The sequence below is a fragment of the Pogona vitticeps genome, chromosome 3, assembly GCF_051106095.1.
Source record: "Pogona vitticeps strain Pit_001003342236 chromosome 3, PviZW2.1, whole genome shotgun sequence".
In the NCBI taxonomy this organism is placed as follows: domain Eukaryota; kingdom Metazoa; phylum Chordata; class Lepidosauria; order Squamata; family Agamidae; genus Pogona; species Pogona vitticeps.
The window spans coordinates 103,190,630-103,213,394 of record NC_135785.1 but is presented as its reverse complement, the minus strand read 5'-3'; the positions used below and the strand labels follow the sequence as shown (position 1 = coordinate 103,213,394).

Sequence of the window (22,765 nt, the reverse complement as noted above, 5' to 3'; positions counted from 1 at the left end):
ATAGACTGAATGTTCATATCACCAAACTCTCCCTCAGATCCAAAACTTTTCGGTGGAATCCATTCACACAGCTGCAAACCATGAAATATTGAGTAGCTGAGCTATGAAAAATCATTTTAATTTGCAAGTATGTGTATTTGTGTGCACCAACCAAATACCTTGAATCATCCGTCCCAGTCCATTAATTTCACAGGATTTTATATTTATATAGGGTAATCTCAGCCCTTAAACATACATCACTATACATAAGAACAATAGACAAATGAAGTACCGTACAGCGTAACAAGACAGAGATGAAATGCGAACCCACAATCTGATGGAAAAGTGTTGAAACTTTCTCATATGATGTTACAAAATCCCACATATGTTATGATGGCAAAAGGATGAAAAATAGTGTTAAATACACACAAAACCCACACAAAAACTTTTAAGCAGTAAGTAGATAAGGCAGAGCTCACATGGAGAATAATAAGTAGTCAGATGCCTTTTTTTAAAACCCCCAAAATAAAACAAGGCAAATGTTACAGCTATTCTCCTTTAAGAAATGCAAAAAGCTAAATTTGCACTTGGTCTTGAGTACCATTTTGAACCTGTTAAAAGCTGGCACACAATAACTTCCAAGTTGCATGTTGATCAAGAGTTAATATGGATTTTTTTAAAAAAAATTCATAGCTTAGTTCTGTTTTAGTAGGATTTAACACCAGTGCACATGAGAATGACGTTTTCTGGAGTGCCTGGACTAGAATAAAGCAGTAATCTGATTGCCTGAATTGACTTTGTGTCCAATATGTAAACATTGAGTCAATTTTTTTTCTATTTCTACTTTCTTTCTTTATAATTCTATATAATTCTATTTTCTTTATAATTCAGTAGTTTCTTGCAGTAGTGAAAGTAACGGCGACTCCATTCACTTTAGTAAAAGGACGAAATCCACCACCTCTACTGAAGTCAAGGGGAAATATCACAAAGGAACCCCCGTATCAGTTCAGAGTAGATACAGAATTCTGTATGTGATTTTTCCCTACAATTCCTATATGTGACCTTTTTCTTTTAAAGTCAGAATTGTTCAAAGCAACTGCACATACTAAATGATACTTCCATTTAGTGCATTCTCTCTAATTTTCCACAAGTTCTGGGCGCACGTGGGGTTCCAGCCACGACCGTAACCCCATGGGCAGCAATTGCTGTGGCTGCAGGGCCCCAATGCAGTGCTGCACAGCTGCACAGCTGCACAGCCTAGATAGATTGTTGCTTGTAGTTCTTATCACAGAGTTGGAGGGGAATTGTATGGAATCTAGTCCAATCTGATGCTTAATGCATAAAATCCAAAAACTAGTGAATCCCTAATAGATTGAAGATCTGCAGTAATAGGGAACCCATCGTCCTTTTAGGTAGGTTGTAGCTAATAAATTATTATATTGCTACTTTTTTAACTGATTTTTGTGTCAAGAAGTTTCTTCCAATATTGAACTGAAATCTGTCCTCCTGACATGTATTAGATTTAACCTCTGGAGCAGCAAAAGGCAGATCTCCACTTACTTCTGTGTGACAACCTTTGACATATGTGCTCACTTTCTCTCTAGCTTGGAAACCCCGTGATGACTGGAGAGTTCCGGGCCCTTCGCAAAGTGTAGCTTTTCCAACCTCTGCTAGAAGGGAGGGAGCATCTTCTCTCCCATGGACTGTGCAAATCCAGTTAATTATAACTAGTTATAATAATAAGTAGATATAATCACTCAAAGATAATTACATGACAATCACGAGTACTGTTACTTCAAGAGTCCCTCATGCTTACAACACACCTTCAGCCAGGATGGTCCTTTTGACTGAATGTTTAAACCCAATTTGTGGCATTAGTGAACTGCTTACCTGAATATCCAGGGGTTGCTGAACCACACAGTCCCACCCCATTATTTTATATACATAAATCCCTGTACACAGATATGGAGATAGGAGATCCATGCACGTATATGACTTTACAGTACTGTATATGCCTGGGGCTCACATCTACAGATGAATATTCTGTGTTGGGTAATAGCACTATGTGGGCAAATCCAGTGATGTTCCAATAGGGCTATCCTATAGATATACATCTATAAGGGTGTGTATGTGCTGCTTTAAAAACTGGTCTGTTCCATTCAAAGTTAGATGATGTTATTACAAGCCCATAACAAATAACCAAGCAACATCAGTCATAGAGTTATGCAGCGCAGTGTACCTTTGATTACTGGATGAAGCAAGAGGGACTGCTTGGCCAGCACTGACATAGCTGGCCTCCCTCTGGTTTGTACCTGCTCCAAATCTCACAGAACCTTTGGAAGCCACTGCTTTAGCTCTTTCAGTGTTGGCATCTGTGTTGCGAGACTTAGGGTGATGCCAAACACTTGATGTCGCATACTGTGGCTCATGAGCAGTACCTGTAGGGCTGGGTAACAGAGATTACAAGGGCATAGAGTTCATGAGAAGGAGAGAGATTTCATCACATCATCTATGACTGAAAGCCCTAAGACCAACTTGATGGTCTTAGTATGGTGTCAAAAACTAGTCAAAAAAAGTAGCTGGCAAGTTTATGCACATAGGTCTACATGCCTCCAGTGTGAATCTATCATGGAATGCCAGATTCTTCAACATTACTAGCTGTGCATTCCATTTTAACCATTTGCCGTGATCCAACAAAAGAACATGCACTCAGAAGCAGGCTTCAGCATGTGCAGGTTACGAAGATGCACATTGATATTGCACATCTCAATGTACCTCAGCATTGCAACCCTGTTGAAATGGTTAGATGTACTTTAAAAAAATGTGACTCTCCATTCCCACCTGGGGTCACCAATTGTGCATAAATCCCTGCATGGGAATAGACCCAAGTCAGTGCCTTTTGTTACTTTCCCTGTGCTAAAAACAGCATTTAAAGAGGCAATCCACCAAACCCGGTTAATATGAAAGGCTGTGTGTGATAACAGAAAAGTTTTTAAAGTGAGTTGCTCCTTTAAATGGCAAATAGTTGGATATTCGTATTAGGTGTCCAAGAAAAGCTTTGGGATTATGAAAAGTACCATATTTTTGAGTTGCATTTCCAGAAAAGAAATTTACAATAGCAACTCTCCAATACGCCTCTCCTTCATAAGCCTACTGTAGTCATTATTATTACTATTGTGGACTCGCACGTCATTCCATCTACGAACACGCTATCCATTAATGAGATCAAAAGACTATAAGTTAGAGCCAAATAAGTGATAGGAGGAAGAAAGTAATGGCTAGCTCATCTCCAACAGCCATGCATTTCTAGTTGGGGATGATGGGACTGTAGTCCATTACCTTTGGGAAACACCAGCTAACAGACTGCTGCTTCACACAGTGTTATCACTGGCAGAGTTTATAGCTACTCTTATATTTCTGCTTGTTTATGATCATCTGCAAGCTCATGAGCATTCGTGTGCAAACAGAAAAACATCTTTTGATTTAGTTTCCATTTCCCTTGGCACAGGCCCTCCATGAATAGAAGATGCTTTCTGCTCAAAGAGTGCAACTTTGGATCTAACTCTTAGTCTAGGAACAATTTTGTGGTGTCTTTTATCACTATTCAACTAAACTGTCCAAATAGATTTTTTTTTAAAGCAGAGGTTATTTGATAGGTCAAAATCATCATGAGACATGGATGGAGAAGATACAGCTCAAATGGATTTGAGTTTCATAGTGGTAGCCCAACCGATCACATATATGGTGCAATACATCTAGTCCAACAAAAAGTGGGAAGGGGAAATGGCTTTAGCCTGCAGATACTCATAGTCTGTCTCATTCCCACAGATTTTATTTATTTATTTATTCAATTTTGGCTTCAAAACATTAAAACAGAATTTAGAATTTCAGCCATAGAGATTAACCACTCAACTACATGAGCAGAATATTTTAGGGGAAAAAACATAAACAAAAAATTACAAAACAATGTATGTATAGTTAAGTCGATTTATATTTGAAACCTGATGGAGACAGAGATTTACCTAGACCTCTACAGGAAGGTTCTTGAGGTAGAGAAATGCATTAAAAACATTTCAAGTACATTAAACCAATAATATTAATAATCAGCATGTATTTAATATACGATTGTCCATGACATTTTAAAGAAGTGTTTAAACCACTGATTAGCATGACTTAAATCTGCTTGATATAGTCATTATAGGTGGCTAATCATCCAAACAAAGGGTACCCTACCCTGCCATTTTCCCATGAGGAGCCCTTCTCCCTCTGTTTGGGCCAGAGACTACCCTGGCAGCCATCATCCCTCTGGAGTTGGAAAATTCTGAAGAGGTATTCTGTAAAAATAAAGAACCCAATATGCAACACACATTACCTGTTTTCAGAGGTTTCAGCAACGTGTTTCTTGCCACTGTGGAAGGAGGGGAATATGGTATGAATAAAATCAGTGAACATTTCCACGCTAAGGGAAACAGTGATTAGTGCAAGAAAACAGAAGACATGATGGACTCGCCTGGCTGACAAGGCAGAACATTTTCTATGGTCCTCTGAACACATGAAAAGGTATCCATGGTGAGTGCCAGAGAGAGCATACTAGGCTAGGCTTGTTCTCCTTAGCATTAGTTTCTCATGCAGAGAGCTCATTGCAGAAACTGAAATAACCTATGCCAGCTCTAGAGTTGGAAATTTCCCCCTACATGGTGGTCGTATTGGGTGAATAAATGAGAACATGTATTTATTGCTATGTAGAATTAAAAAAAAACATCTAGTTGAGTAATTGTATTAGTTTTAATTGTTAATTGGCTGAAATGTCTTTAACTAGAGATATCCCAGGTAAGAATAAGTTGGTCATTCAAACAGACCCATATCTCCCATTCCAGGTCATGAATCATAATTCCTAATCTGGAAGCAGATATAGTGCTGGAATCCAAATGATGAAGCTTCAGTCTATTGTTCATTATATAATGCTATGTTTAACCTTTCAAGTAAAATCAAGTATTTTATAGTTCCATAATATAACACTGACTTTCTTTTCTTTAAATTTAGATCATTTTAGCCCAACAATTTTGATATTTTTTTAAAAAAATAGAATCAACATTCTCTTTTGCTACATACCCTCCTGTAAATCTCAGGACTTTCCAACACAAGAAATGAAAATGATGCTTGAACCACTGAGATATTACCCCAAAATGAAGGACACAGTGATTGAAACCCTGTAGTAATTCACAGCTAGGTTAGGCCCATTGAATTAGAAGGTGTTTGGTGAGTCAATGGATCCATAAATTCCATTGACTCAATGGGCCAACACTAGTTGCATCTTACAAACAGATTTCAACCACTGTTCTATCTCTCTGTGCAAGTGTGCTTTCCCATGTGAAACACCTAACTGCTTCCCTGGAAGTTATATGGAACGTCTTTGGAAGTTATATGGATTTCCAAGGAATTTACAAACATTGAGCAGATAACTGATACTGATTTCTAAATTGCAGCTCTGAATTCCAATTCTTGGAATATTTACACATGTTCAGTTTACAATTTGGGTCTCTCCAAAAGTGAGAGTTTTAAGAGACAAAAATTCTTGAGAGCTCTGGTGCATGGGGTTAAATTCATGACAATAGACACTGGATCCTCAATATATTACTTAACCCACCTTCCATTTTAGAACACTTTCAGTTTAGGACATGCTCTAGCCAAAGCTCAGGTATGAAACTTTGGGACATTTCCATGAGGCCCACATTTGGAAGGAAAAATTGGAAGATGATCAGTGATCACTATGCCTGTGGGCTATGCATTATTCATTTGGAAGTCCATGAAAGGATTCACACACAAACATAGGAATACTTCTTAACATAACTTGTATTCAAGAAACCAAGTGGATTATAAACATTAACACCTGATCAGCCTGTGTAGATCATTGGGCTAAATCCAGTTGTTAACTATAACTGATTAAATCAATTGAATGAAAGGGTATTGTTAAGTCAACAATTATGTATGCCTCATTGATTCACTGACCAACATCCTGTCGCTCAGTGCAGTAAACCACATTAAAGTAGGTGAATAGATTCAATGGGGATTTAGTGAGTCAACTCCTCTGTAAGTTCCATTGATTCAAACCGGCCTGTCCTAACTGTAATTAACTTTAATGTAATAAACTGCAGTTAGAGCAGGCATATTCAAATCAATGGAACATATGGAGCAGTTAACTCACTAAATCTCTATTAATTCAGTGGGCCTATCCTAGTATAATTTGCTATGTTAAGCAACAGTGTTTTGGCCACTTCGTCTAATCCAGTGGTTCTCAAACTGAGATCCCCTGTTGTTCTTGGACTGCAGTTCCCAGAAGTCTTCATCACTTGCTGTGATGTTTGGGAGTTGCAGTCCAAGAACACCCGGGGACCCACATTTGAGAACCATTGGTCTAACCCCGTGGTTCTTAACCTTTGTTACTCAGATGTTTTTGAACTGCAACTCCCAGAAACCCCAGCCAGCACAGTTGGTGGTGAAGGCTTCTGGGAGTTGCAGTCCAAAACTCCTGAGTAACCCAAGGTTAAGAACCAGTGGTCTAACCTATTTGTGTCCAACAGCTGGATATAGCCCACTACCTCCTTCAACAAGACTGCCTCTGAAACTCAGTGGAATTTGTATTCAAGGCCGATATATCAGCCAGACCAAAGTCTCTGAGGTCAACAAAGGAATATCTGACCAATGATACTCACTCACCTATTGTAGAGCTAAAATAAACCAAACATAAAAGCTCTACAGCCAAGCCCATTTTTCAGTACACTGGCAAAATCACAGAAAGAACAGTAGTCTGACTGAAACAGGTGCTCATGGAGTATGAGAGTATAAGTATTAGACAGAGTAGTCTGTGACTAAAATGAAATATTAAAATGGTGTAGCAAGAACCACAGAGCATTCAAGAGATTTAAAAATTTGCTACCATACGCATTCAGCATGAAAAATCTGAAGCAGTTTCTTTCCAGTGTAGCCAAATTTACAGTAAAATAAAGCAAATGATCCACACCAGACATGTTCAAATTTAGGCTTCTAGCAGCATTAGCCCTTTACAGTTAGTATAATATGAAAATAAAAATCCTTGCAGGCTATGGGTAGCTTAAGTGTACACTTGGTTCACCTACCTACGTTTCCAATTTCATGGCAATATGTCACCACAAGGTCTAAATGTAACTAGTTCCAATATAAGTTCTAGACTTTCATTGCGAGTGGTTCTGACATTTGAGCATTGTTAACCTACATTTGGGTTCCAAGATGCAACTCTACTGAAGAATGTTCTTTCCAGAGGAAAGTGGAAGGCTATTTTTTGGCAACTTCTCTGTCTGTCTGTCATTCCAGAGGGCAATCTATAGAAAAAGCACTCTAGATACAAAACCTTATCACATTTTGAGTATTGTAACTAATACCTAGATGAAATAAATCAAATTAAGCCTTAAACCAGACAATATGCTTAAGCCATGTTTTGAAGTAATGATACAAGAGGTGTATCATTCTAGAATGAGGTTTCATCACTTCTGTATCCTATATTCCAGCATGCACGGGAAGATAAACAGAATCTAATTTACAAGTCTGATCACCAATTAAACTACCATGCAATAATGTTTATAACTCTCTATGCTAGGTAACTAGATCCACTAATCAAATACTAAGGATTTTACTGTACAGTGGGCAAAGTCCTGTAGTACAAATTATGTCTGTTATATGAGAAGAATGTCATCAGTAGGGAGAGATTTTTTTATAATTACAAGATTCCTCCTTCTGTCCTGAAGCTTCTCTGATTCAGTGTCCTTTTCACTGCACGGAAGCTATGGAAGATGTGGGAGCCATGGAACAAAAGGTAGAGTTTTTAATTTAAAAGAAAAATCAATACCACCAGATGATGCTTCTGCCACTTCATGATTTGCTTCAGCAAATTAAACACTTTTTCAGCTCTGCAGAAAGGCCAAGGATGAGAGAATTTTAAAAAGTGTATTAGGGCAGTGAATACATGCTGCATCATTCTAAGAAAAAAGCCAAATGGAAATCTTTGTCATGGAAACAGGAGGAGACAGGAGGGGGATTTTTGTTCATTTTTCTCTTAAAGGTCCAGTCAAGAGCCTGTTGAGAAAAACAAACAAAAATTCCTCTCATTGCTCCCTCCTGTGTCCTCCAGTTTCTATGACAAAGTTTTCAACGTGGCTGTTATTTTTTTAAAAAGTGATGCAGCACATATACACTTAGTTTTTTCTTCACTTCGTTGGCGCCTTCATGGAGCCAAAGAAGCATTTAATTTGCCAATATCCTGGAGTGACTCTCTTCTTATGCCACTTCACAATATTCAATTCAAACAAGAATGCTCACTTTTGGTTTGTTTCCAGCAATCACATGTGCTGGAAACAAACCAAAATAGAGCAATTATACCTGCACCCACTCTGAGGGCAGGCTAGTTAGTTCCAGCAATGTTGTCATTTAATCACCGTTTTTAGGAGCAAACCAGCCCATCTCTGTGCTGGATCAAACAGTGGGCTAAATGGCTATGTAGCCATCCTCTCAATTACTGACAACACTCATTTGTTGAACCAGCACTAAGAAAACTTCTGTGGTGGATACTTAGGGCCAGTTCACACGTCTGTGTTCATCACATCATGACCAGAGTACAAAATAATGATTTGCATGTTTAAATGAATGATGACAAGCCCATAACCATACCATAGAACTTCACTATTATTCTAACACATTGCTTTCAACAAAGCCAGTTCATACATTCCATTGAGTGTCACCATATGTAGAATAAAAAGCAATGTATTAGAGATGTGTGAATCAGCCCTTTTTGGTTACAGTCTATCTACCTGTCAATACTGTAGTGTCTACTATGTCTTCTCTGTTTAATATGGATTGTTTTTTTCTACCTGGTTGTTCACCAGGACAACTAGTTGGAACAAAGTTCTTGTTAATGTTTTGGATTTACCCAAAATTTGAGGATACAGTTAGGCATTTTCATTTTACTTATTGATGGATTTGATCAGAGGTAAAATGGAACTAGTATACAGTATAGTGGGTTAAACCACCTTGGTGAAGTTAGTGAAAAGACGTTGGACCTAATCAGACATTATAAATAAAAGCGTGACCATTACTTACCACTTGTAAGTAATGGCAAATATTTGGTATGAAAGAGGAAGAGTGAGCTTTGGACAATGAATGGAGTCTTCATCAATTAGAGAGCAAGAGTTAGCATATATACATAAAATGTCTGTGGATCTGCAGATTAACAGACATTTTACACATGATGCAGAAAGAAATAATCAAATAGTATGCATATAGTCTGAAATGAGAATAGAAAAGAGTGCTGCCTCTTTTAGCACCTTATTTTGCATAATGCAAAGAACTGCTTTTAAAGACCAGGGAAGAGGCAGTAGAATAGTTCTTTCTTCAACTTTTTCTGAAAGCAAAGGTGATAACAGCTCCTGAGAAATGAGTTACACTGTCTTTGCCACTAAATTAGTTTGCATGGTTAACACAGAAGAAACATCCTCAGTCTGAAAGCACCATGGTTAAAGCAGATGGGAAATAAATAACACCTATACTCAGGACCAAATAAACAATTGCAAAAAGATAATATACTCATGTGCTAAACAGCCAGCCATAAGCAAAGTCAAATAAAGCCCTGCTAGAGCTTTGTTTCCATGGCATTCATTTATTATTCAAGGCTGTGTATTCTTTGGTTTTTGTCTTGCTTCTAAAAAGTAAAATTTCCAAGCTTTGCTTTATTATAAATATTATTATTAGACTTACTGTTTTAGCTTTTTAAAACATTGTCTTTTAATGATGCAAGCCGCCTTGGGTCCTTTTTAAGGGAAAGGTGAAGTAATTTTTTTAAAAATAAAAATATAATAAAATTAATAAGATAAATAAAACAATAGCTCTTATGAATGAATTCTAAAATCAAAGCAGGGTGTGAAATTAGAGGTTTTAGAGATTTCTCACATGGCACACATGTAGCCTGTTAAACCACTTGTTTTTTTTAAAATAGGAGCTGAAGTTATCTCAGTCTGCTTGAATTTAATACCCAGATCCAAATTCTGTGCCTTTCATGTACTTGCAGTAAATGTGGCAGGCACATACACTCTGAATATAATGTTAAAGTAAATATAAACATTAGCCCCATGGGGGCCAATTGTCAGGGTACAGCCAAAACACAGACTTAATTCTCTATCTCTAGAGAATTCTGGGATCATCAGTTCTGTGAAAAGGAGTTTTGTTTGCAATAGATAATTCTTAGCATCCTCATTAACTTCAGGATAACCAGGATATCCTCAGGATAACTAGGATATTTTGGGAGGGTGAAGTAGTGAAATGTGCTTAAAAGCCAAGATAAGTCTGTAGGTAGATATGCCCTGAATGTTTTGTTTGGGACAGAAGATGTCATCAATAGGTATCTGGCTTCAATGCTGAACATCCCCATGTGGCATAGGAGTGGCTCTAAGTGAAGTCTCTTCTGTTAGCCCAATCACAAAGCAAAATTCTCAACTACGTGAACTTTTCAAATGAGCCTTGATCCAAAATCCATAATAATAACAACAACAACACTTGGCACAGAGTTGTAGAGATGTCTGGAGTGATCCTGATAGTTTTAATCCCCCTCATAGTAAGCATTGTTACAATGGAGCTACTTGGCTCCATGGTAAGGTAAAGGTTCCTCTTGACACTTAGTCCAGTTGTGTCCAACTCTAGGGCGCAGTGCTCATCCCCGTTTCCAAACCATAGAGTCAGTATTTGTCTGAAGACAGTTTCCGTGGTCACGTGGCCAGCGCGACTAGACACGGAACGCCATTACCTTCCCACCAAGGTGGTTCCTATTTATCTACTTGCATTTTTCATGCTTTCGAACTGCTAGGTTGGCAGGAGCTGGGACAAGCGACGGGAGCTCACTCCATTGCGTGGATTCGATCTTACGACTGTTGGTCTTCTGACCTTAAAGCACAGAGGCTTCTGCGGTTTAACTTGCATTGCCACCACGTCCCCTGGCTCCATGGTAGCAGACTAGATTTTCTGGATAGTTGTAGACCACAAGCCAAGAACTTAGGTATCTTTTTGAAAAGGAAGACATTTGTATCTTGAAATGTCTACATTTTAGCCTTTTTTTTAAAAGCCCCCCACCCAGTTCCAACTCACTAACAACTTTGCCCTTGGTTCATAATTTAAGCCTGAAGTTCTCATAGCATATGGACCATCCTTGCCTCCTATAGAATTTTTTTTTTCTGAAAAGTCTCTCTACTCAGCAACAGCCACCCCAAAGGACTCTCAAAAATTCTTTGTAAACATTTTCTGAAGGTCACAAAAGAGAATAGGTTTTGGCTGCGATACAACTGAAGTGAAAATAGCATATTCTCCCATTCTCCTCTCCTCTGGGTTTACATTTTGAGCAGTAGGTGGACACTGTGGTCCTCCAGAGGTTGTGGGATCACAATTCCATCATTCCTCAACATTAGCTGTGCTGGCTATGGCTAGTGGAAACTACAGGCCAAAAAACCTCCAGAAGACCACAGCTGCTTTCCTTGGTTGCATTTAGAGGGCTTCATCCTAATGCCCCATTTCACTCATTTCCTCATCAATTTGGAATATACTTAAAAGTGGTTGGAGATCCTGTTCTCTCTGCTGGCAGCGGGTGAAATGATTATCTATGTAACAGTTTTATCCCAGCTCAGCTATAATGGCTTGCACAACAGAACCCTGGCAGTCATGAAGTGCAGTTCTACCTCTGGTCGTTCTGGTACTTGTTCTCTGCATGGACAAAAATTATGTGGTAAAACTGGCTGTACCAACCTCCAGTTCAGACAAAAAAAAAAAAAAAAAAAAAAAAAAAAAAAAAAAAAACTCCAAACAGAGAACAAGCAAAACCAAGATAGAATGTTTTCTTTCCTCTCTTTTGCTTGCTATGCAGTTTCTGGGGAGGGTCTTGAATTTAAGTTGCAGGACATTTTTAGAGTAAGGGAACATTCCAAAACAATAACCCACTTATAGTCCGGATTTGTACAATTCAATTTATGATCTCAGAGTTCTTTTATCTCTTCATTCCACTGCATGTCAAGGGTCAGGCTTCATTCCTCCCGGGTCGTTGTTTACTCATGTTTACTTATTTCTGTAACTGCAGACATCTCATCTCCACCCACCGGGCAGGGTTCACCCTTCGTTAGTTAGGCCACTTCAAGCAGCAGATGCATCGCTGAGAGGTAGGAGCCTGAGGTTTGAGGACAGAACCTTCTCTCTCCCTCTTAGGTTAGACCACTGGTTCTTAACCTTGGGTTACTCAGGAGTTTTGGACTGCAACTCCCAGAAGCCTTCACCACCAACTGTGCTGGCTGGGGTTTCTGGGAGTTGCAGTTCAAAAACATCCGAGTAACAAAGGTTAAGAACCACTGGGTTCGACTTTTCCTCTCAGGTGCAGTGGAAGATGCTTTGACATTGACAGAATGGATAGTATATTTCTATAGCTAGTCCACTCATTTTCTATACACAGAATGGTGAGAAGAGTGCCATCTTGGCCTTGCCTTAGGAAGCAAAATAATAAATTTGCCTCATAATAAATGGTCCCCAGGCAGCAGTGGTATAAATGGTAGTAATGAGAACATATTTGAGGCTCGTTTAGTGGGTTATGTGTTTCAAACAAATACTGTATGTAAACAAATATCCCCTACTCTATCCAGACAAATTAGATATACTGTATTTTGAGAAACAAAATGAGATGAGAAAATAAATCAGAAATAATCAGATTCAAATTCTTCTAAGAACACAAGTGGTGGGGAGGAATAAAAGTTCAAGGCAGTAAATTAGAAACTCCTATAGTACTTTTAAGACTAGGAAATGTTATTTCTTTTCTGTCCAGGAAAAAGAGCTTCTGTGAGATTTCTGGCCATTTTCTATGCAAAGGACAGGGAACAAGGTGCTAAAGATACATATAGCCCACAAAACTGAGTGGGGGAAACAGGCTCAAACATAGCTGTCCAGTGGATTGGGGCCTCATGCTGGCTGCACCCCTTGAAAAACATGGTGAAATCAATTAAAATCTTGGCCCTCACAATAACAGAATATTGTCATTCCATTTCTCTGTTTTGGCACCATTTCTCCCCCTTTTCAAAAGATGTACCAGGACGTCTGGGATTAATACAAAGTAGTAAGATGATGATTTCTCAGTTGCTAATAGAAGAACATTTGGAGTGTATGAAGTAAGATACTTAAGGTAAAAAGGCACATAGGTTCATCTGTTTTTAGATTCTTTATTTCAGGTAAACCACACTGCTATATACAGAGAAAAGTGGGTTTCAAAGCAACAGCAATACAGAAAAGGCAAATGTTTCTCTAAAAGTTAATCCATACTTTTAAGAACTCAGTACACAAATTATCTCATATATTCTCATTTCTTGTAGTCCAACTTGAAAAGCTACTAGCTTGTGCCTTTTGTTTCAGTAGCTGATGAGCTGCCACATTCCAAACTTCACACTCATATCAAGGTCTGAATTTCAAAGGCAATATGTTAAGTCTTGACTCAACACGCCACATACAAATAAATTAAACCCAACACATCAAGTGTCTTATCTAAAAATGAAATAACTGAACTACCCCAACTAAGGAGGCCTACATATTTGGCAAAATCAAGCCCTACACTTTCCAGTTTACTCGTTCCATTGTTATTTAGTCTGTGAGAACACTCTCTGGAAATATATACCTATATACCTATAAATATATGTTTTTGTAGTTAAACAAATCTCTCCATCTCTCAATTTCATACACATTACTTAAACGCTAGAAATTACAATAGCTAAGCCAGTCAGCATTTATAAGCTACTTATCCTGTGGTGAAGGAACTCAATCAACTCAACTCAACTCAACTCCATCTTATAGTCTAAATGACTTACAAAATGGTGGAGGGAAACCAGGATAGCAACAGAAAACAAAAACATGTGCTTCAGGAAAAACAACGCCACTGTATTATGCCTTCAGTGTATCAATATCTGGGATGCTCTTAGACACTAACTCAGGAGAGCAGTTTACTCTTTAGAATACATATGTCTTGCACAATTGTGTACTATTCATAGGATTTTTAACTTTTGACATTAAGGATTTGCGCCGATAGGCCGTGATGCCAGTTGCGCAATTTGGCAAAGCGTGGGCTGTTGCGTTCCGTTTCAAACCTTTCCCTGTTGCATGAAGAAAGAGACAGAGGGGATAGAGAGAGAGAAAGAGAGAGAGAGAAAAGGAAGAAAGGGGTTAGGGACTATGGCTAGTACCCCTCGGCCTAAAACGTGGGCAATGGCAATTTATTTGGATTTAAGATGCCTCCAAGATTAATTCAGAAAAAAAGGACAAAATGAAACTTTTTGAAGGGAAGTTGGGACACATGTTAACTTAAATGTTAATTTGAAGTAATTTAAGTGTTAATTTGACTTATTTTAAATCAAATTCCTGTCTTGGTTTGGTTCAGCTTGACAGGGCTGCTTTTGCTAAAAACTCAGAAGTCTCATCATTTCTGTCTGTTGACAAAGGTTTGTACTGCACAAGAACGAAAGCAAATGTTTTCTGCCTTTTAGCATCTATGTCAGCTTGCAGTCATTTGTATCAAAAGTATACCACCCAGATATCTTATTTTCTGTTTTGTGTATCATGAAAAAGAGTAACTGTAGAAATGGCAAAGCAGCATTTTGGAAAGTTAATAGAGGCACAGAGCTAGCCCAAAACACTTTGGGCATCTACAACAGAAAGATCTAAAGGACATTACTTCTGCAGGAAAAGTAGAGCAGTCAATTAAATAACCTACACCCAAAACTACAGGTCTACAGCAACTGTTGTATTCTGCCTTATAGCAGGGCTGGCCCTGCAGAGCTACATTTCTGCAAGTGATCACTTGTTCCCATGAGACTCTGGAACTCTTCCTCGCCATTTCACAAAAGTTAAAGACAATCAGAATCTGCCAGTCATTCTACAACTCTGTGGATTGTTCTTTTTTTGGACTACTGGAGTTGTTTGGTGGTACAGTATAAAGCTGGAAAATTAAAAGAGTTGGGTTGGAAGGAAAAGAGAAAGACTTGTATAAAAACAATCTACTGTGTGAGCAATTCAATGTTTGTTTTGTTATATTTGATAGTCCTATGTCCAGAGTTTTCAAATTTAAGCACAAATATATTTTGAATTAATGTCACTATGAAAAGTGAAACAGGCTACGCAAAAGAAAGACAGCATACACTGAGCCCTGTTCATATATTACATTTTTTTCTTGCACAGATCTGCAAAGCATGATTTTAAAAAGGATGCCTCCTTCTCAGTAGAACAAGGGCAGTTTCTCCTCCACTCACAGAGGGAACGCACAGCTAGAATCATGGAAAAGAGGTTCTAGATAAGGGGTTCCCAAACATCTCAACACCATGACCCCTTTTTAATTTTTAAGAAGTGCTCATACTTCACGTTTCTTTCACCATAATCAAACCGTCTTTTAATAATCAAACAAAACTATTCATAATTTAAAATGTAATGTAAACATTTAAAAAGAGTTAAAATTATTTAAAATTAAAAACAAGAATTTAGCTTAAGAAAGAGTAGAAACAAAACAAATTCAATGTGAGCATACTGCTTCTTTTTTAGAACCTTAGCAACCCCACAATTGCTTTATAGACCATAAGGAGTTGTGGTCCCCACCTTGAGAACCAAAGGACTGGAACATCCAAGTCATTCACCTTTACTGCCATATTTGAAGTGTCTTTTAGTCTATGTGTTCGAGTACAAGCTCCATCATTCCTATACATTAAGAACTGTGCTGCCTGGAGATGACATATGTTGTTGTCTGACATATCTGGGGTGGGAGAGATCCCATTGGGTAAGACTGATCTATTACTTCTGATTAATCTCTAACTACGTATTCTATTGTATATTCTCCTTACCTCTAATGCAGCTTGCTACCACACCAAAAGGTGAGGCAGGATTTCTCCTGGATGGTAATTTCTGGTTTCCCCAGGCCCCAGAGACCCGAGAGTATAGTGTGGCTTGTAGTCATGAAATCTTGTGGTTATCTCCTCACCTATGCTTTCCAACATGTAATTATTGTAACAGAGACTAGACGGTGTTTAGTAAAGCTGGTTAGGACAGCTGGGGCTCTGGCAGGGGCAGGTCTGCTATAAGGCTGCTAGAAAGAAAGGTCAAGCAATCTTATAAATTACAGCTTCTTTATAACACATATATGAGTAAGTAGGATATGAACAGGGCCTTAGCTGAAAGAAGCACAGGTGACAAATAGCAGAGACAGTGGAAATCAGTTTTGTGTTTTTTCAAATTAATTTGCTGTTGCTATAACACGCATAGACACACAAGCTCCTTTGAACATACAGGGCTGAACCGTAGATTTCTATGAAACACAACTACCATATGTCAACTTCCCTTTTTTTCTGTCCCCATCTGAAAATGCAAAGGCATCAGGACTTGGCTACACCGTGTGTTACAGGGAACTTGACACAGATATGCTGACATATTTAAAGGGGGGGGGATCCTAAAGAGAAAGGGAAAAAATGCAAGGACAAAATGTAACACCTTAAAGACTAACAAATTTGTTTCGGTGTGATCTCTTGTAGATTTTTGTTTGTCCCAGGGAGTATATTTTTGATCCACATAAGCGCGCACTGAAACAAATCTGTCAGCCTTTAAGGTGGTCTAGTACCTTATCTTTTGATTCTCTCACACACACTCTCTGTCCATTCCCCCCACCCTTTAATTCTGTGGACATGCTGAAGCAGACTAACGCCTAAGTATGTTCCATGAGTCGTACAGCATGTTGTTGTGTTCTTAGATGTCTCTTTCACATTTACTGGAAGCCTTAACAGATTATGTTTAAGCATGGGTATTGTTTCTATTCACCAGGAGTTTCCTAGATAAGAACCTTCAATTAGAATTATTAGTGGCTTGAAATAAGATTTTGTATGATTTTGAAAGAATAGAAAGGGGAAAATGCAGTTCTGTCTATATATATCTCCAAGTCACCATGAAAAAGGATTCAAGAAATCTTACTAGAAAGTGACAAATAACAATTCACCCAGTAATTCACGGAATAAGTCCTCATAACAGAGGGCAATACTGTAGTAAACAAAAACTTAAATCTGAATCACCATATTGTCTGATGTGGAGAAAAGGCCATGTATTAAGGATTGTTGACAAATGCCCACAAGCATTTATGTATACTAATTAGTGATTTTCCTTTTACACTAAACCCCAGGGATGCTGAGGAAACAGGGAGTTCTAGAGGGCCTCATCCAGTCATTCTGATTTTCCACAGTGAATGAAGTAGAAACACAAAGGCAACAGAGCACAAGAGAACAGTATTCATGTGCTAATTAGCAAATAAATCTTCTCCCACACCAACAGCAGTTACAATGAATTTTGTACATTACTCTTTTGGGTTGTGTCAAGGACAATTTTGATGAGCCACCACAAGGAGGCATTGCACCTCAACTGTTGCCTAAAAATACTAAGATAAGCTACATTTTTCACATTCTGGAAAACTCAAGAAAACAAGCATTTTTCGGGGCTTGCAGCAAGATTACACAGATGATGACATCTGTAATACCATTTAAATGCATTGTCACTGAGGATAAAGGTCTTTTACCTCAACAGTAGTTTCAGGACCTGGCCTACTCTCTCAAGATCACACACAGTAAATACCGGAGGAACTCTGAATCCCCCTTACACTTTATCTCAGAAAAGTAAATGGCTGTGCTAACACTAAATAACTGACAGTATGAGATGGGATATTCTAACAAATACTCCATTTCTGTCCAACCTTTTGGACCTATGGATGAATGAGTCTGCTGCTCTGGGTAGAAATGTCAGGAATAATTAGATGTAGTTTACAACTGCACAGCAGGCCTTTCTTTTCTGATCGCAAGAGCTGGTATTAATGAGCTATTGGTTCTTCATTTTTTTAAAAACTGAATCTGTTGGTTCAAGAAAGTACTGGTTAAATGTATAACCGCACTGTTTTATGATTCCATCCCATAATGAACAAAAAGTCACGATGTTCATTAGTGGCATATATATTCTGAAAGTCATATTTTTAGAAACAAGCAAAATGTGCAATGCTGACAACACATTGTGCATGATGCACAGAATACTGTACACATTTAAAATCAGAGTCAATTTGCTACAAACTGACGCATGTTACTATGTACCATTTTTCAAATAGTAAAAATCCATCTTGCTATACCTTATTTTTAACTGCAGGAGTTGTACAGTTGTTATTTCCTTTTTCGAATAGTTCCAGCTCTTTGAGGAATATTTTATTTTCAAATGCATATTACTTGTGCAATCTCCAATCCTGTAGAACAGTACAGGATCCTACATTCTTCATTGCTGGTGCAGTAGTGATTAATACACTTCACTTGTAAACAAAATCTCATCAGTGTTGGAAAAAATGGTTGCTTCTTAGATCTTGTTGGACTGCAACTCTGAGTAACCCTAGGTAGCCTAGTCAATGGTGAGATATGAGGGGACTTAACGTCTGAAATCTGGATGGCCCATCCTGCTGTATATCATCCACATGAAGGCTGGGCAAAATGCAGCCTACATGGTCGCATGCAGAACACCCCCAAGAGCCAAATGTGACTTTCCCAAGCCTCCCCAGACCACTCTCCTAAAACGGGTGGCCTCAAAAAGGCTAATCAATCACCAACTCCCACAACCAGTCAATCAGTTTCTGTGTTTTCAAAAGAATGTTTAAAACTTAAAATAGGTGCTTCCGAGAAATGGATTGTGCAGGGCAAATCATGCACCCTCTGAGGCTTCTGGGGCATGATCTGCATTTTTAGAGCCCAGTCTTTTTGGGTGTGGGTGTCAGGATTTTTGTGGGGAGCAAAGGTGTTGGAGGGAATGTGCAGTCCTCCAAGATCTGGAGGACAACAGAAATGCTCTCCCACCCCTGAAAGGTGCCTGCTGCTAATATACATGGTAAAATATCTCTAAAGTGACTGGAATCCCACTTGACAACTGCTCAACCCACCCACAAACAGCATCATCCCACCACTCTTTCAGCACTGCTGCCTACTCTCTTATGCCCCACATAGCATTCATCTTATTTGTGCACTACCAGAGATGGTGCGGTGGGGGGGGGAGAGTCTCGACTTTCTTGTCCACCTCATAAATTACTGGAAAGATCTAGGCATCTCTGGCAGGTGAGAAGGCAAATACATTGGTGCTGATGCTGAAAATTTAAGAGGGATTTTCATAGGTGTCAGTAGCAGTTTTGGAGCTGCTAGCAGAATCTAGAGACTTATCATCATCATCTCTGTTTGGGGGGTCCTTTATAAACAATGTCTCAACATTATATTGTTAAGGAAGTCAACTACAATGAAAATATAATCCAGAAAAAACGGATTATAGAAAGCATAGATGGAAACAAAAAACATTCTACTCAACAATCAGCATGCAGACAGACTGCACATTGATTCCTATATGGAACTACCTTCCATGAACATACATTGGAACTCGTAATGCAGCTCTTCAACCCAGAATCATTGTGCTGTATCACTAAGGAAGAATTCTGCCTTATACATTTAGTGGAAGATCTAATAGCTGAGCAGAGTTTTAGCTGTAAAACAGCTATCACTTGCAACGGAAAGTGGATGCCAGCTGTATGCACTAGCATATATACTTCTAAAATATGGCAAATTGTTCAGGGACAGGGAGCATTTCTGAAATAGGAATATACATGGAATGATCACAGAAGTCAATCTGCTTTAATGCAATGGGGATCCTGGCAAGACAAATTGTAAGACAGATTTATTTTATTTATTTATTTATTTATTTATTTATTTATTTATTTATTTTATATCCCGCCTATCTAGCCACTTAAGACCACTCTAGGCGGCTTACAACAAGCGTAATTACAATATAATTAAAACAATTTTAAATAAGGGGAAAAGCTTAGACAAGGTGGGACAAAGACGAGGGGAGAGAAAAAAGAGGAAAGATCAGGAATTGGCGGGGAAGGCCTGCCGAAACATCAGTGTTTTTAATTGATTTTTAAAAATACCCAGCGAGGGAGCCGCGTGGATGTCAGGGGGAAGGTTATTCCAGAGGCGAGGAGCCACCGCCGAGAAGGCCCGATTTCTTGTCTTTTCTTTCCGGGCCTCGCTCGGCGTTAGGCTCCTCAGCCTCACCTCCTGACTTGCACGAGTGACACATTCCGCCAAGTATCGAGGCCGTTTAGGGCTTTGTACGTAAGCATCAACACTTTGAAGTCGATGCGGAATTGGATGGGCACCCAATGCAGTGCAGCCAGAGTGGGTGAAATATGTTGGTATTTTTTCACACCACTGAGAAGTCTGGCCGCAGCATTCTGCACCACCTATAGTTTCCGCAGCAGCCTCAAAGGCAGCTCCACGTAGAGCACATTGCAGTGGTCTAATCTTGAGATTACGAGCACATGTACCAAGGTAGTGAGGGCCCCCACGTCGAGATTACAAACCCATGGCCTTACTCAAAGGACTTGGAGATAGATGTGTAAAGAGGAGAGCACATTAGACAATGATTGCTATACTGGGTGCACAAAAAAGGTTAAACCTGTAGCCTATTCAGAGTAGACAATCACAAAAGCCTTGAAGTGGATAAATATTTGAGCTTCTGAATGACAGAATATCTGAGAATGGACAAAAACAGTACTCTAATAGCAAAAGCAGTCCTGTATGCTCATACTGCATTATCATGAGGGGGAAAAAATCCAGATAAACTTTTGTTGGGTAAATCTGGGTTACATTTTCCCCCCATTTAAGTTTCCAGTAAAACCAACATAGATGTTTTACTTATATGACAGGGAACAACTCCATTACTGTTATCATCTGTGCATCTCCATGGAAACAAATGCCAATCACAGGATTATCCAAATAAATTGCTCATTAAAATTTCAGCAATAGTCATGCTATCTTATTTTGCTTAAGAAAATGCCCCTTAGAAAATTTAGGGCAGTCACATGCATGTTGGTCTGATGATTGTAAAACCAAAGTAACCCCCTCACAAACTAATGGGAATTCCTTGCCCAAAGAATTGACAAAGACTGAGCGCACCCACCAATGTAGTGCCATATGGTAATCTTTTCAACCTAGTGCCTGTCAAGCCAACATTACTTCTGTTTTTAGTGATTTGAGTAAATGTAGTAGGCTTTTAAAGAAACAACATACATACTATAATCTTCAAATTAATGTTGGTTTAGGGCATGAAGAGTTTGTTATCATAAAGAGAAGGCCACAATGCTTGCTGCTAGCTTGCCTACCTTGCTCTCCTCAGGGCATCTTCATCTGGGTCTTGCACTGTAGGTGAGAAATTGAGAAAAAGTCAAGTCAAGAAGGCTAGTTAGAGTTCACAGTCTAACTGCTAACAAGGGAAGGGGAGAAGATAGCTCAGATTCCTTGGGGCAAAAGTATATACTACATGGAAGATCTATGAAGGATTGCCCTACCAACACTCCCAATAAAGAAGCCATGGGCCTTTGGCTTTAGACCAAAGTCAAAGCTTACATGGGAGGATTAACCCTTTGAAGTTCCTATTACTAGACATGAAGGAGACAAATGTACATGTGCATATTGTATCTGTATCTTGTGCCAATAGCAGGGTTTTTTTTGTGGGGAAATTTGCCTAATCAGGAAATGAGAACTGAGGGAAAATGTAACCCCTCTTCTCTATGCTGTGGCCCTGGTCTAAATAGCACCTTTCCCACAAGTATGCTTTGAGGAAAAGAAAAGATGTTGGAAGGTCCACAGATCTCCAACACAAGGGACAGCTTGGCCCTTTGTCTGGCAAATTGAGGAATATTTTTTTCTGCTAATTAGAAAAATAATATTCAATAACTGAACCTCTAGATGGAAAAAATATTGCAGATATGCTGTTGTATATCCACACCACTGTTTTGTGGAAGAAACATGTGGGCTATAAAATGTTAACTTGTTGGCAAGTTTGAATTTGTGTTCAATAACCTGAACTAATATGTGGAATTAAAATAGAGAAAACACATTTGTAGTATCTTGTTTAGTTTAGTAGACTTTTCCAAATTCTTTTAATCTTCAGCTAGAGGGCCACTTAGGACTTTCAGTTTATGCAACACTTTGATTTTTGCTGTTACAGTTAGAATAATAATAAATGTTTTTGTAATACTAAACACCGAACAGAAAAAAACCCTACAGGGGCAGGAGACATGATAATGGTTTCTTCTAGTGCTTTTTCATTTGAAATGGTTTTCTATCACATGTTCTATCTGAACTATTACTGATTTGAGTTTTTATATTACATTTCCTTGATCCATTTCAGTCTTGCTTCAGATCTGGTTTTAGACAGAAACAATGGTGAAAATCCTGCTGCTTAATGTAATAAATCACAGAACTATACATCCATTGAACCAATGGAGAATTGGTGACTATCAACTCCTCAATAAGTTCAATTGATTAAGCCCATTTGAATTAATAAAATTTACAGAGTCATTAAATCCACATGGATTCAGTGGGCTTACTCTAGTGCAATTTACTGCACTAAACAACAGGATTTTGGCCACTGTTGGAAGTTTTGTTAGTTGATCTATACCCAAAAATCCAGGCCAACTACTGACCTGCTGGTATGTTTGCCATCTAACGTAGCCACCATGCAACATGCATTTCTCCTGCATTATTTGGAACAGCTAATCATTATATAATGGTAATCCACCCAGGGATTTTACTCCATTTTGGTCATCAGCAAATAAGTATAGGATTTGGTTGCAAGTCTGATTGCTCAGACACAA

General features: G+C 38.7%; 1 protein-coding gene across 50 annotated transcripts in view; it reads right to left on the bottom strand.

Annotated features, from left to right (window-relative positions):
- The window catches only part of LDB3 (LIM domain binding 3), a 202,713-nt gene that overhangs the window by 45,307 nt on the left and 134,641 nt on the right, over positions 1–22,765 (bottom strand). For 18 of the 50 annotated variants that reach the window (XM_078390976.1, XM_072995086.2, XM_078390979.1 and 15 more), the window contains 3 exons: positions 21,269–21,305; positions 4,352–4,387; positions 2,219–2,425 (listed from right to left, as the gene is read on the bottom strand). In XM_078390976.1, coding sequence (XP_078247102.1) covers positions 2,219–2,425; positions 4,352–4,387; positions 21,269–21,305 — 280 coding nt within the window. Of the gene's footprint in view, positions 1–2,218; positions 2,426–4,351; positions 4,388–13,230; positions 14,166–21,268; positions 21,306–22,765 lie in introns of those variants that run through there. The other 32 variants (XM_078390986.1, XM_078390993.1, XM_078391002.1 and 29 more) reach the window with 3 other exon arrangements.